This window comes from Pseudopipra pipra, chromosome 19, assembly GCF_036250125.1.
Source record: "Pseudopipra pipra isolate bDixPip1 chromosome 19, bDixPip1.hap1, whole genome shotgun sequence".
Taxonomy (NCBI): Eukaryota; Metazoa; Chordata; class Aves; order Passeriformes; family Pipridae; genus Pseudopipra; species Pseudopipra pipra.
This window is the reverse complement of record NC_087567.1, coordinates 9290841-9306692: the sequence shown is the minus strand read 5'-3', so window position 1 is coordinate 9306692 and position 15852 is coordinate 9290841. Positions and strand designations below refer to the sequence as shown.

At 39.1% G+C, this 15852-nt stretch overlaps 1 protein-coding gene across 13 annotated transcripts in view; it reads left to right on the top strand.

Annotated features, from left to right (window-relative positions):
• Positions 1-15852, top strand: part of BPTF (bromodomain PHD finger transcription factor) — a 52066-nt gene that overhangs the window by 14286 nt on the left and 21928 nt on the right. For 11 of the 13 annotated variants that reach the window (XM_064676085.1, XM_064676081.1, XM_064676084.1 and 8 more), the window contains exons 3-13: positions 4876-5099; positions 5244-5444; positions 5958-6143; positions 8769-8930; positions 9094-9269; positions 10182-10537; positions 10792-10923; positions 11462-11591; positions 12142-12277; positions 12758-12973; positions 13258-15667. In XM_064676085.1, the coding sequence (XP_064532155.1) occupies positions 4876-5099; positions 5244-5444; positions 5958-6143; positions 8769-8930; positions 9094-9269; positions 10182-10537; positions 10792-10923; positions 11462-11591; positions 12142-12277; positions 12758-12973; positions 13258-15667 (4329 nt within the window). The remainder of the gene's footprint in view (positions 1-4875; positions 5100-5243; positions 5445-5957; positions 6144-8768; positions 8931-9093; positions 9270-10181; positions 10538-10791; positions 10924-11461; positions 11592-12141; positions 12278-12757; positions 12974-13257; positions 15668-15852) is intronic. The other 2 variants (XM_064676078.1, XM_064676082.1) reach the window with 2 other exon arrangements.

Genomic DNA, 15852 nt, shown 5'->3' with positions numbered 1-15852 from the left:
GAGTGTTTGATATTCAGAGGATTTTGATACAGGCAATACCTGAACATGTTTTAAACTAAAATAAATCTTGCAGGTGCTTCGTGATCCTTTGATATTTGCACATGTGAGGGTTGTTTCTCACATTGGTAGTAATTTTAACTGCACTAGAAGAGACATCTTCAAAGGTTAAATGTATTGAGTTTTTAAAAAAACAGCATTTTGGCATTCCTGTTAGGAGTTCTGTGGGCAAATTACTTGTTTCAGAAATAATAAGTCAGGTTTGATGAAGCTGGTTCTGACAGATGTGCAGCAGCAGTGCTTGAACAGGGCAGTGTGGGATGAACAGAATCAGCCAATTCCTCTGGACTTCTCAGGGAACTTTGACATAATTAAATTTATGGACAATGTGCCTTAAAACTATACTAAAACCAGTTCATGGGGGACAAAAGTATGTACTACACAACTAATTTCCAGGGAAATTCAACATTAGTAACTCATATGGATATTAAACTCTGTACTTGCAGTTTTTAATGCCCTTTAAATTCAGTAAGCACTTTGTATTTTGCACATATAGACAGATATATATATATATAGTTACACACTGAAAAAGATCAAACCACCCCTGATGTCTTGGATAACTGAAGAATAACTTAAAGGATGACTGCCAAATGCTGAAACCTGAGATTCATGAAGTAATATTATCGTATCAACTTTATTAAAATGAGAATGTATTCCCCAGTGCCATGTGATCAAATATATCAGGGGAATCTAATAGATCTAAAAATAATCTGCACAAATACCCATTTGATATCTTGCCCAGGGGGATTAAAGAGCTGAAATCCTAAATTCTTGGTGGGCTTGTTTTTCAGTAGGGTTTTTAGGGCTTTTTACTTCTTCTCCCCTCTCTCCCTATAAATATCATAGATCCATCATACCACTGGTTTTGTCACCTTTTAAAGGGTTTTGTAGACTTGTTGTTCCCTGATACATTTATTTCTATTACTTGCTGAGGGTAATAAGCCTTGTTTAAGCCCTTCATTGTGTTTTTGTTTCTCTTTTCCATCTCTTCTCTTTTACAAAGATGGAGAAGTGCCCATTGAGGGGGTTCTCCTCATAAATGCCCATGAACAAATATCAACAAGATTAAAACAAAACCAAAAAAAAAGGGCAAGAGGAAATTCCTGAGGTTTTTGTTTCAAGCTGTTTACAAATTAAGGCTGATGCCTCTGGGTCAATTGTATTTGTTTTACTTGTGAAGATTATTTCTGCAAGTTAACAGCTCTGGAAATTTAGGACTTGGACTTGCATTGTCCCAGTAAACTCCTGCAGCGTTTTTACCAGTTATCTTTCTATAAATATTGAGATGCTTTGGATTTATCAAGTGTCTGTGAAAGAAGATAATGAAACAGTGTGTGGCTTTCATTTTGATAGCAGAAATAGGGCACACATTGTTATTCCTGAGTTGTGTGGATCTTCCTCGACAGTCAAAAGCAGCTTCAGCGTTTTTGCAGCAAGATTTGTCATGCTGTTTATGTTCTTAGTGGGTCCTCCTCTATTTTCTCCAACTAATTAACAAGGGTTCGGGTCTTCATTTGAATAGATTGCTTTAAACAATTAACTGAATTCCTCAGTTTCTAATTGTATCAGCATGGAGTTTAGGAAGGGCTGTATCTGCTACTAATAATAACGTTTCATTATTACTTGAAAGTCCGAGCGTCTTCTGTGGTGTTGTTTTTATCAGTCTCTGCAGCCTGCTGGGGAATAGTTCCTGGCAGCCAAGAAGGCTGAAAGAGGTAGGAAATGCTCATGTGATCCTTTTCTCCCTCCTTGGCCTCACACATTGTATGTGACTCAGCTGAGTCCCCTGGAGACTCACTGGACCTGTGCAGCACCGAGCTGGCAAATCCGGCTGGCTCGTCCGAGAAAAACAGTGGGAATCGGTCCTTGAGCAGCCCTGGATCTTTCCATCTTCTCTTTATGACAGCCCCTCTGATTTCCTCCGAGGGTAAAAGTAGTGTCCCTTTAGCAAATGCAGCAAGATGGTCAGGGAAAGTTAGCATAAATCATTTAATTGTTAATTTAAATCTTAACTACCTCGGCCAGAATGGATTGCGTGGAATGATTTCTGCTGCATCCTCCAAGGCTTCCCCTGGCAGGCATCTGAGTCTTGACAAGACGTCTGGCCAGAGATGAGTTTGGTGGAAGCACAGACCAGCCAACTTGTGCCATTTCATTTTCTGCCTGTGCTTTTTCGAGAGAAAACTAATTCCTGAAATTCTCCTGCTAAGATTGTGAGAGCCTTCAGTTCAAAACAAACTCTCTGCTCAAACCCCGAGATAAATGAAGCAGAAGGGTATTAAAATACTCTTGGATAACCTCATTGTCTGTTTCTGGAACGTTGTCTGAGCAGTTCTTTAAGGGCAGGACTGGAATCACACATGGAAGGATTGGCTCCAGGTGCTTTCTGCAGGACACTTGGTGCTCTGGTGTCTCTGCTCTTCTCATGAGCCCCGGGGTTTATTGGCCTGCAAACCTTTCCTGGTGCTGAAGGCTTTCTTGAGTTATCCAGGGAAATTGAAGACAGCAGCTAACTGCTTTGCAATCCAATGAAACCTTGTAACATTAGAATAGAAAGATCTGAAGGAACAGGAAAAGCCAGATGCTGCTTGGGCTGTTCAGGTGACACAAACACACATCCTGGATGCATTAGCATGGGTTTGCTGGACAGGGGGGAGAAGGATGAAAATAAGAAAACACTTGGATGATCCCCATCAAAATTGAAGCAAGGTGTATGAGCCTCTGTGCCTGAGCTGCTTGTCTGGGAAATGGGTCTAGGCACAGCCTGCCCTCATGGAGTGATGGGAATATACGGTCAGATTTAATCTTATATGTTTTTTTCCAACTCAAGTGACTCTGTGATTCCATATAAAGCATTCACATTGTTGCATATCTAGGTCATATAAGAAGATGCATAAATGGCATTATTTCTCTAGCAAATAATCCTGTAGGCGTTCAAAATGAAAGGTTAAAGTTCCCCTTTTGGTGAGTTAAGAAATAAACAGCCTCATATTCTGCAGTCCTGTTTGTCAGGAGCAGGGCAGCCTTACAGTCCCCACTCAGCCAGGGTCTTGCACTTGCCACTTCCCTTGGAAATTTGCCAGGGAAAGCTCAGAAGGGATACATTCCCATTTTGTTTCATCCTTTTATTTTCTCTGGCTGTATAAAGCTCTATTCTTGCATTCTCATCCCCCCTTCCATCTCGGTTTTTGGGTGTTTGCCTTTATCTTCCTCTGCTGTGGCTTTTGTTCACCACCAATAATAAAAGCGCTGTCATTCCTATTGTTGTTAGTAAATAACTCTTGGTTTAGAGGAAACATGGTTTAAACAGTAATTTTTCTTTAACATGGAAGTTCACAGGCCCAGAATATTCCATAGAGTCAAAAGATTGTCAGTGTTCAGCTGTTACTTTTTGGTGTTGTATGTGGACAGTCTTCTTGAAATGAGTTGTTTTCTGAGAAAACTGGTCAAGTGTAACAGGTTGGTGTGGTTAAAACCAAGGGAATATTGGCAGTTTAGAGGAATGAATGGGTAAAGTAGAATGAGTTGCTTTTCATGAGCAAATACCTTTATGAGAGAGATGAGAGTATTTCTTTGCAATAAACCATTTTTTTTTCATCAAAACCAAAAGTCCATTTTGTAATAATGGTTGTGACAAGTGAGTAGTTGAATTTTGAGCAGTATTGCCATTATTAGCTTGATAACCACCTTATTTCAGTAGTATCCTGATTGGGTTGCAAATATGAGTTGTTTCAGAAATACCTTGTGGAAGTTGCCTTAGGGTTGTTTGTGTTTCTGAGTCCCTGAGGCCAATTTTTACCATCTTTATAAACCACGAGGAGGCAGCCAGGAGAGAGGAACCTGCAATGATTCTCACAAGGATCAGTCTCTCAAACTGCCCTCAGCTTTCCATTCCTTTGGACACTTTGGATTAGGATTATCCATGAGCCCCAGGCCTGCAGTGCTTTGACAGGTGGTGCAGGTGCAGCAGGAGTTTAATTCCTTTCCCTCGGTGTTGGGAGCACTGGGATGTGGTGTGGAGGTGAATGGTTGGGCTCAGGGCCAGCCTGGAGCTGCTGCTGCTGCTCAACAGGGCGGAACAAGCCAGGCTGAAGTCCAGAGTGTTCTCCTTGTGCTCTCAGGTGCTCCAGGAGAGCCTGTTACCTGAGATATTTATGGAGCTCCCTCAGATCTGGTGGCCCTGCTGAGGTGCTTTTGGCACTGTGGGCCTCCAGTAGTTCTGTTTGGGCTTGTGGGGTCATGGAATAACCCAGTTAAAAACAGTGGAAATCCTATGATCTTTTCAAAGGAGAGTATTATGACTCTTGTCCCTTCCTGGTGCTTCACAGGTGGATGTTGTAGAGATGCCAAAATAAAATATTTTATGGATGTGACATTCTACTCTTTGAATTTTCTAACTGTGCTCTTTCCTGAACATGCAGTTGCAAACACCACCCATTAGGGATCCTGAACCCATACCCTACCCATACCCTCTTTCATTGCAAACTGTTTGAGACTTAGTAGTAAATTACTGGTTACAGTAATACTAAATATAATGAGAATAAATCTTGTTGTCAGATTGGACTAACAGGTTTTGAGGAGACTCTTCAGAAGCTTTCCCAAGGAAGCTGTCAGGAGAACTGAGGGAATGAAGACAGGGAGGGAAGCAAAAATGAATACTGAGTATTAAACTGGGTGCATACAAGTGTCCACATGTGCTTGCTTTGTTCACAATCAGGTATTGGCATTTAATAGTTCCCTGCAGAAAGCAGACTGATACTAATCCTTGTCATTTATCTAGATATTTTAAAATGAATATTTTTTTAAATACTCCTACAGAGAGGAAGATTCAGAAAGTGAGAAGGATAAGAAAATCTGGTACTACAGCACAAAGATCCAGCTGGCAGAGTTGATTGAATGCCTGGACAAAGATTACTGGGAAGCTGACCTATGCAAAACCCTGGATGAAATGCGTGAGGAGGTTCATCGGCACATGGATGTGACAGAAGACCTCACAAACAAAGCAAGGGGCAACAACAAGTCTTTCCTTTCTGCAGCAAATGGTAAGAATGTTTTCTTTAATGGGAATAAATGCTGCACTTTGAGTTTATTTTATATCAGAAGCAGGATTTATGTCGTGTTATTTGTGCTCTGTGGCTCTGCAGGTGGTTGTTTATTTATTGATGACAACATGCTTTCTGTTGTAGATGAAATTTTGGACATCATCAGAGCAAGAAAAGGAGAAATAGTGGAAGATAAAAACACAGGAGATGATGAAGGAGAAAAGGCCAAAAGTGATGGTGATAATGACCAGACAGATGCTGAGAGAGACAAGGAAGAATCTGGAGACCAAGATAAAATTGAGGAAACACAGAATGAGCAAGATGTGGAAAAAGAGAAAACAGAAGGTAAAACAAATTTGACTGTGCTTTAACAGCTCCATTTCAGTGAAGTGAATCTTTAGTTAAGAGCTTCACTTTTCTTTAAGTGTTAATGTGATGCCTTTTTTTGGTATGATTCTCTAAGATATTTTTGTAATAGGTGATATTTGACAGTTCCTTTGTGCTTGCATATTGTAGTTGTTTTTCTTGTTAAGTAATTGCACCAATTTTCCTACTCCTATACAGCTTCTAGATCCCCTGCCTTGAGGTACAGGAGGCACTTACAGGTTGTGATCAACAGGTTTATAGTAAGCCATATTACATCATTTTTAACTTTTTCCTCGTCACAGGGGGTTTGTTCTTTGATTCTGAGACAATGCTGTCTCATAGCAAAAGGAAAGAAAAGGAAAAAGCTCAATATTTTTCAGCATTATCAACCAACCAAAAAGCTGCTGCAGTTGCTTTCTGTGGATGATGCCAAATGACATCCTAAGGCATAATAAAGAATATCCCTAAAGTTTTGTTGTGGTTTTACTGTAGAGGCAACAGTCGTTGGGGATAAAAGTAACTCTGTGACACCAAGCACTGATGACAACACCACAAATCCTTCTGCAGGAGACAGTAGTTGCCCTGAAGGGAAGAACGTGGGGTGTCAGTCAGAAACCCTTGATAGCAACAACGTGGCAGAGAAGAAGGTGGCACCAGAGCTCCCCCTGGAACTCTCAGGTACAGAGGGCACTGTTACCGATGCCTCTGTAATTTGGGGAATCTGTGAAGTTTTTCTCTCTGATTTGTCCACTAAAACCATTCCCAGTGTATATCACTCATGCTGTTTGCTTGCAGTGCCATCCTTACTGCTACGTTGTCATTATTAACATTTCAGAGTTAATTTTCTTGCAACTGGTGCTTGAAATCCGTGATCCTCTGTGACAAGAGCATTGTTTCCATGCCTTCTGAAGATGACTATGGCTAAGCTTTTTATTTTCTATTTTCCTTATATTTTGTTTTTCCATAGTGATCCATGATGATTGTTAGCGTCCTCTCAGAGTTTATTTCAAATTCTAATTTGCTGCTGGCTCGTTTATTATTTTAACCTCTCATTTACTGTATAAATGACTAACAACCAAAGCATTTTCATTCAGTGTGAAAGCAGTTTCATTCAAGGTTAAAATTGTCACGGTAGGAATTTTAAACAGATAGAAGAGTTATAAGCACAGGGGCTCTTGTGTTTTAATGTGTTTTCTTCTGCCATGTCATGATTCAAATGACATAATATGTATTATTGAATTAAAAAAACCTAACCAAACTTTTGCTTTAGGAATAAACGGGACTTGACTAAACATAACTTAAATTATCAGTACACTATTTCAGAATTATTTTCTATTACATTTAGAATTATATTCTGTACAAGGTTTACCAAATAACCAAGTGTTGTTCTAAACAGCTGATTACTGTTAAAATGATGAGGTTTTTATTTTCAGTTCTTCAAAATCTAAACATGCTCTAATCTGTGTTGTAGCCATACTCAGTGTGTTATGTTTTAAAAAGTGATGGTAAATGTTTTTCCTCCTACAGAAATAGTTTTCCAAGCAGGGACAGATTGTAGTCCTTGAACTTGTGGAAGTCAGTGCATCCAAACCTTGTAATAGACTTTCTTAACAGGAGGACAAAATGAAAATTAAGATTAATCTGTAATCTGGAAGCCTCATAAGAAACCCTTTTAGTACAGAAAATGTCTTAGTGCATGAGACAAACACCAAATATTTTAGATACTTGGTGTATTTTATTTAAAATATTTTTGCCTGTTCTCATATTTTTTATTCCCTTTTAAAGTTGTTAAATTGAGGTTTAATTGGAAAGATACATATCCTATAATTTTGTTTCAGACACATTTCTGGGTTTGTATTTTATTTTAAAGATTCACTTATGTATTTATCATTATTTATTTTACTTCCACAAGTACTTTTCTCCTTCCAAAGCTTCTGGAAGTTAAATTAGTGGGTTATTTTTTTGTAGGAAAGTGTGTGTGGAGAGAGTTTTTCCTTGTGTCTAATTTAGTATATTCACCATGATGCTTGTGTTCCTACTATGAAATTCCAGATTGAGACTGTCCTTGCAGAGGGAGGGAAGGATACTGAACTAGGATCAGTGAGGCAGTTCCCCCCAAAGAGGAGGAAAATAAGAGTAAAATGCAAACTTAGACAAGAATGTCCGTCACCATCCTTGTTAAATGTAATTTGGATATTAGTCTTTATTAATTAAGGTCTGGTTTGGGTGCTTCCATTCTATAAACAGGCATGAAAACAGTTCCATCTTTTCTCATAGTAGAAAGGGAAGTGGGTCAGACAGGGGTGGTCACCCACTGGGCAAAGCCAGAATTGAAGATGCATTCAGGTTAAGGATCCTCTAAGAATCCCAGAATATTAATCTTGCTGCTAGGAGTGAATATTGCACAAAAAGCAGGTTTTTATTCTCTCACCTTTCTTAACAACAGCAGAATTCCTGATGTTTTGGGAGGATTCTGGAAACAGAAAGATCTTGTAGTTTTTAACCAGCTGAACTGTGTCTCTTTAGCACAAAATCCAGAAGAAATGGCTGGTTTGAGGGGTTTGTTCCTGCTGGGAATGTGGTTTATTTGGAGGTAGCTGCAAGTCACTGATGTTTAGTCCAAAGGTCCTACTGGGGCAGCACAACAGGTGAGGTGACAATAATCCCACAGTGTCAAGACACACAAACAAGGACAACTGGGGAGCAAGAACCCACCTGGAGACCCATCAGACTGTAAGGAAGGGGCTGATATTTGAAGTGGGCTGATATTTCCAGTGGTGCCAGTTGAACTGAAATCTGGGGGATTCCTCAGAATTAATGAGCTGAAGACGAGACAATCAAAGACTCTGTGGTAAACAAGGGGAGCTGAAAGGTCTGTGCTTTGAGGGACAGGTAACACACAAGACAGCCAAAAGAGGGAAAATCATAGGAGCTGCAGGAAGACCAGATTTTATGAAATCTGAATTCCAAATGCAAAACAAAGCCTCAGTAGAGGATTCTCTGTGTGTGCATCTGTAGGAAAAAAATTGTCTTGGATGAAATATGAATGTGTCTTAAACACCAGTATGAATTTCAGTTCTTCAGAGCTGTAAAAGTTGAAACTACTCAAAACAGAACAAAAAGTACTTTCAGGGATACAGTGCTCTGAAGGGAATGAATATTTTATGAGTGTTTCCCTCCAATCCAGCAAAACATGTTCATCTGACTTTTTCTGGTGAAAACTTTAAAGCTTAAAAAAATTGCATTGATCCAATTTAAAAGAAAAAAAAAAACCAAACTAAAAAGGAAGTTGTTCTTTTGTAGAAGAAACTGGTCAGATGATCCCCAGCAACAGCAGCAGTGGGTCTGCTGCACCTCCACAGCCAGATGTTGAAAACAGCAGTGGCAGTGAGCAGAATGACTCCATCAGGACTCTGGATGATGCTGAAAATGCAGAGAGGGGATCCCAGACTTCAGAGGACATAGGTAATAATAATAATAATAATAATAATAATAATGTCTCCAACTTTCATTTTATGCACCTTTTCACTGTACTTCTTTTCCTTCATGTCGTAACTTCTGTGCATCAACAGAAAACTCCCAGTTTTTAAGTTTGTTTTAAAAGCCTTTTTTTTTTTTTCTTGGGCAGGAGAGAAATCTAATGGTGAAAGAAGTGATTCTCCAGGAGCAGGAAGAGGCACACCAGGCTCGACACGAATGCTCACCAGGTTGAGGAATCCAGACAGCAAACTGAGCCAGATGAAAAACCAGCAGGTTGCTGCTGCAGCACAGGAAGCAAATAAGTTATATAAAGAAACCAGAGAGGTTTGTGCACATCTTGGAAAACTCAAAGGAGTACAAAATAATGTTCTAGAGAAATGCTAATTTATTTAAATAAGAATAAACTTTTATTTAAAAATAAAAAAGTGATTTTGGCAGGCAGTGGAGGTACATAAAAAGCAGTAATAATAGATTTAGCAAATGGTGAGATTGTACTGTCACAGCAAGCTTTATTTCTCCTTGTCCTTTGTCTGTGCTCTATCATGGTTGCTCTCTACAGAGTGATCTGACAGTGACCCAATGCACTGGTATAAATGTTTTGTATCACTGTTTGTTGGGTTTTTGGTGGTTTGTTTTGGTTCTGGTTTTTTCAAGTAGCCCAGTTTGTCCAGGAAGGAAGTGTTTGACTGTTGGGAGTTCGTTGCAGTTCGTTGCATATTGTTTGGTGTATTAATTTTATTTTTGTTAACTGATTTTCCAAAGGAAGTTAGCATTTAGTGAAACAAGTTGGACCAGTGACTTAATCCATGTCATGTTTTCAAAGTCCAAGATAATTGTTTGCTTTGCTCTGTGTCTGATTTGTGTGATGTACCAAGGAGGGGGTTCACAGAAAGCTTGACTGAGTTTAGTGAAGCTGTTTTCCCAAAGCTCTCTCTCCCTCCATAGGCATAATTCAGAGCAGAAAACCAGGTTCCTGTTTGGACTGTGGAGCCTGGATAGTGCTCTTTTTTAATGTTAAAGTTGATCCTGGGAATATCCTAACTCTGTTTACAATCAGTGATGGAGTACATGTATTGGATAAACAGTTATTTGCTTCTACAAACTGAGGCAGGGTGTTTTTATTCTTTTACAGATAGACAATTGAAGCCTAAATCATAAGTAAATAATCATAAATAAGCAAATAGAAATATTGGAAACTTAAATGTGCATCTTTAAAATCATTGTTTCTTCCATAAGGTTCTGGTGGTGAACTCTCAAGGCGAAGTCTCCCGAGTGAACACCAAGAAGGACGTTGTGATTAAAGGAAATATGAACAATTATTTCAAGTTGGGGCAGGAGGGGAAGTACAGAGTTTATCACAACCAATATGCCACCAATTCCTTTGCATTGAACAAGCACCAGCACAGGGAGGACCACGACAAGAGACGACACCTCTCCCATAAATTCTGCCTGACCCCAGCTGGGGAGTTCAAGTGGAACGGGTCTGTGCATGGCTCCAAAGTCCTGACCATCTCCACCTTGAGGCTCACGATTATTCAGCTGGAAAACAACATCCCAGCATCATTCCTCCACCCTAACTGGGCTTCCCACAGGTAAATCAAGAAATGGGAATACATATTCTCTTGTTTTGCTTGCATTTTTGCTAACAGTGTTAATAAGCAATGAGCTTTGTTTTTTCAAGTCAGTGCTTCAGTATATTAAAATATAAAATAATGTGTGTTTATGGTAGATGGCTAAAAAAATTGTACATTTGACTAAAATATTGAAGTATAGGAGTCTTTAGTTAACACAGTATACTGTATTAGTGATGTCTATGTTTCAGGTTTTGCTCTGTTTTCCACTTTAGGTCTAACTGGATTAAGGCTGTTCAGATGTGCAGCAAGCCCAGAGAATTTGCACTAGCACTGGCTATATTGGAGTGTGCAATTAAACCAGTTGTCATGCTGCCCATCTGGAGGGAATCCTTGGGGCACACGAGGTAAAATTAATACGTATTAAAATATTTTTGAATATGAGAACTTCCTTTGGTTTACAATTACTAGTTCCTCGAAGCCTGTAAGAGTTATGTTTAAATTGAGTCAGTCATTCAGCCCTTGAAGTGCTTTTTCTCAACCAGAAACACTGACAAGCATGACAGCATTTTTATAGTGTCATTGCTCCTGTGTTTGTTTTATCTGAGCCACAGTCTCAAAGTGCCAAAACTTTGGGGCAGTAGAAAAGCAAATTTCAACACTCTTAAGTTCAGTGGAGTCTGGTTTTTGTCTCTCATTGGTGTCATAGGAGCAGAAAATGGATGTGTCTGATGTTAGACACAGTTGCAGGCAGCTGTGTTTGCTTTACTGGAATAGCCAAAAAAAGTGGTGTCACTGTTGCAAGTAATACATCAAAACCTGATTCTGGGCATTCCTCTTAACTTCAGATATTTAAAGTTATTTAAAGGGGCACTATGTGCTGTTGGATTCTTATATTTGCTTACAAGATCCTGTACTAAATGCACTGAAATCTGTGTGGGTTAGATTACGCAGAATGACAGCAATAGAAAGAGAAGAAAAGGAGAAAGTGAAAAAAAAAGAGAGGAAACAAGAAGAAGAAGAAACCATGCAGCAAGCTACGTGGGTGAAGTACACATTTCCTGTCAAACACCAGGTGAGGTTTTCTTCTGTGGGAAGAACAAGGAAAATACAGAAATGGTTGATTTCTGACTCTTTTTCTGTTTGCATTTTAAACTTAACTGTGTTAAGGTCTGTCCCTCCCCACTGCTCCCCTCCCTCTTCCCAAAAAATCCACTACCTGTACTTTGGAAGGTTGTATAATAAGATGGGATCTACTCTAGAAACCTCTTTATATTCTCCTACAAATGATATTAACTGCTTTTGTTGGAGTGGTTTGTTGCTCTGCACTTCTTGTAACAAACTTACAGGTTGATTCAAAAACTGCTATAATCTTTCAGCTTTTAGGTAAAGTCTCACTATTACATTAAATAAATAAGATTTTTAGATGTTACTATGATAGAATCGAGTGAATTATCAGCAGATATATCTTTAATTTTAGATAGTACATTATTTCACAAGTGTACTTCAAAAGTCTGTAAAATAAAGTTTTTGGTTTGTTTTTTTTTTTATTCATCTTTGGTTTTTAAATGTAAATAATGCAGCAAATAGCATCATTAATGCTACTATTTTAAAAATATTGACAGGTTTGGAAGCAAAAAGGAGAGGAATACAGAGTAACAGGATATGGTGGCTGGAGTTGGATTAGTAAAACCCATGTGCACAGGTTTATGCCCAAACTGCCAGGAAATACTAATGCAAATTACAGAAAATTGCTATCAAGTAAGTGTTTGCATTGCTTACACATTTTTTTTATTTACAGTTAATTATCTGTATGTGATATTTCTTGTGCAGACTTTAGGAATAATGTTCCAGGGAAGCTTTAGTGGATATTTGCTAATCTTTGTCAGTGTAACACATTCAGTTGTCACAGATATTTTCAGCTACATTAAATTGTTTCAATTATGAAGTTGTGTGTAATATTTGTACAGTTTTGTATAGGCTTATCCAAATTAAAGGTAGATAAAAATTATGTAGATAATCAAAACCAAAAAGTAACATCTAAAGTATTGGGGTGTGTATATATATTCAGTATTGCACTAAGTTTAACCTGTGGTGTTACCACTGCATACTTAATTCTCTTTCTGAGTTTCACTAATGATGTGCAAATGATTTGAGAGGTTAAATTAACATACATGACAATGTGGCAGAGTACAAAAAATATTCTGAATGATTGAAATAATTTAATTAATTCGTTAATAGCAAAGAGCGAAGATGAAAAATGCAACTTGGACAAACGAAAAGGGCCCACTAAGGTAAAAACAGAGAAAGACAGAGCAAAGGACTCTCGTGATGTGCAAGCAAAAGACAAAGCAGATGTTTCAGAAACCTTGGAGAAAGTGAAAGAAGAAAAGTTGCCTGAAGAAAAAGTAGAAGTTGATACAATTTCTGAAAACTTGGATCAGGCAAAAGACACAGGTGATAATCTTTTGTTATTGTAAAACTACCTGATCATTACACAACTGAAAGCCCAGAACCTCAGAAATAACTATTGAAAATCTGTGTAACACGTTTTGTCAAGACATCAAAGTGTCTCAGTGCTTATTATCCATTGTAATAGTATCTGAAGTTTTTGTTCTTTTTTTCCTTGAAATCTATTAATATGCTCAAAGTTCTGTTTATTTCTTAGTACTTTATGTAAAAATAGAGTTTGGTGTCTGTTGTTGGGGGCTCACTGACTCGGAGTTGTTTCTCCTTCACAGCGGAGAAGGAAATCGATGGTGAAAATGATAAAGTCATCAAGGAAGAACCTATGGATGTAGATGATGTGAAAATTGAATCCTCCCTGAAAGATGAGGACAGTCACTGTAAGCTGGATATAATCAATGTCAGCGAGGGCTTTCATTTAAGGACTTGCTACAAAAGGAAAGTAAAATCATCCAAATTAGACGGACTTCTGGAGCGGAGAATAAAACAGTTCACGCTGGAGGAAAAACAACGCCTGGAGAAGATGAAGCTGGAGGCTGGTGCTAAAACTGGGGGCATTCGGTCTGTGAGCCCCCAGAAAAACACAGATGAGCTACAGAGGAAAGGAAAAGAAGGAGGCCAGTTTGACATTTCCTCCCAAGATCAGACTTACATGTCAGATAAGACCCAGCCTGAAGATGCAGAACAAGACTCTTTGCCCATCAGCAGCATCTGCTCTACCAAAACTGGTGAGGAGGAGGAACCTTTGACAAACAGGCTGTCAAAAGGAGAAGGGCAGCTACTGGATGAAGACTCACCTCAGTCCTCTGAAGGAGAAAGCTCCATTCACAGTGATGGTAAAGAAAACAACTCTGAACCTACAACTGCTGATAAGTGTCAAGGACAAGAGGCTCTTGGAGAGTCTGAGAGTTCTTTAGTGGATGGTTTGAAGCAAACCAGTGCAGAAGGCAAAATCAAATGGGACATTTCAGAAACAAATGAAGAACCTTTGGAACAAAAACTACCTGTTACCAGAGTATCTCAGCGAGAACTTGAAAACTTAGGGCCAGTGGTACCTGAAAGTGGCTGTCGAAGAGATGCTGTGGCCACTCCTGAAAAACCAGATCCAGAAGGGAATTCTGAGCAGCAGAGCAAAGATCCAGAAAACAACTGTATGGCAAAAAGCCATATGGAAACGACATCCTCTCAAGAAAGTGAAATGGAGGAAGAAATTCCTCCTGTAAAGACTGAAAGTAAATCTGAAAAGAAGATCATATTTCACCAAAAATCAGCTAATAAAGACCTAGAACCACTTAAATCAGGGCTGATTTCTGAAAGAAACCTGGAAAGTCAAACTGTGGAGCACATGGATGGGGTAGATGTTAATGAGGATTTACTGAGCTCCAAACTAACTGAGGCTAATGGTCAAAAGAAAGGGCAGGATCTGAAAGTGGAAACAAGTACCATAAACAAATATCATGATCAGACAAATGTAAATACTGACAAAAAGAATAATAATGGTGATGAAACTGAGGCAGATGTAGAAAAAGAAAAATCATCATTTCAAATGAATGGAAAAGACAGTGACATTAAAGGTTTATCACATGATGAGTGCTCAGTGAAAGATACCTGTGAAGCTAAGGCAGGGGGTGATATTGAACCAAAAGTTAATAATATTAATAAATCCATTCCAGAACATGAAATAAAACCATTGACTTTTAAGGAATCTTCAGTGAAACCATTCATGAATGGTGACATCATGGTAGAGGACACAAAGGACAAAAATAATGTGGACTCAAAGTCACGTCTGCAGAGTTCACCTGAGTCTGAGTCTGGAGAGAGTCTTCAGCCACCAGATGAAGTTCCCAAGTATGTGCAGAAAACTGAAGAAAACCAGTTTTCTCCTGAGAGATCTGCCAGTGTTGGCTCTGCTTCCCCACCAACACAGACTGTCTGTAAAGAAAACACCCTGAGCAGTGAGACAGAATCCATGGAAACTGAGGTCACTGAGGAGAACAAAGTCGCTCCCTCGCCTGTAACCCCATGTGAGGAATCCAGCCTGGGCGGTCACTTCGCTGCCCGGAACGGTGTCCAGGCACATCAGATGGAAAACATGAATGGGGAAAGTAAAGTAAAAACTGTTATTACTGAGGTGACTACCACGACTTCAACTGTGTCCACGGAATCCAAAACGGTGTTTAAGGTGGCAGAGACCGGAGCTGCCAGTGAGGAGAAAACCACGGTCGTTTCATCTACAGAAAATTGTGCCATATCCACTGTAACCACCACCACCACTGTAACCAAGCTCACCACTCCAGCCACAGACAGCAACACTGATGTCATTTCTGTCCAGGAGCACAGTAAAACAGTGGTGACAACAACAGTCACCGACTCCCTGACCACCCCGGAGGGCACACTGGTGACTTCCATGACTGTCAGCAAGGAATATTCCACAAAAGACAAAGTGAAGCTAATGAAGTTTGCAAGACCCAAAAAAACTCGTTCTGGAACTGCCTTACCATCCTATAGAAAATTTGTTACCAAAAGCAGTAAAAAAAGCATATTTGTTTTACCCAATGATGACTTAAAAAAGCTGGCCAGGAGAGGGGGGATCAGAGAGGTTCCCTATTTCAATTACAATGCAAAGCCTGCCTTGGATATCTGGCCATATCCATCCCCAAGACCAACTTTTGGGATCACTTGGAGGTACATACTTTACAGTTTTGAGGAAAAGTTAAGGATGTGATGAAATTAATTGAATTTTAAAATACGAGTGAAATACGTGTTTGTGTCCAAAACACGCACATTTTGTTATTTAGTAATTTCCTATATTGTTCACTAAAAGTAGAATGGAAAACCTTTGTCCCTTTAGTTTGGGTGGGTATTTTTAA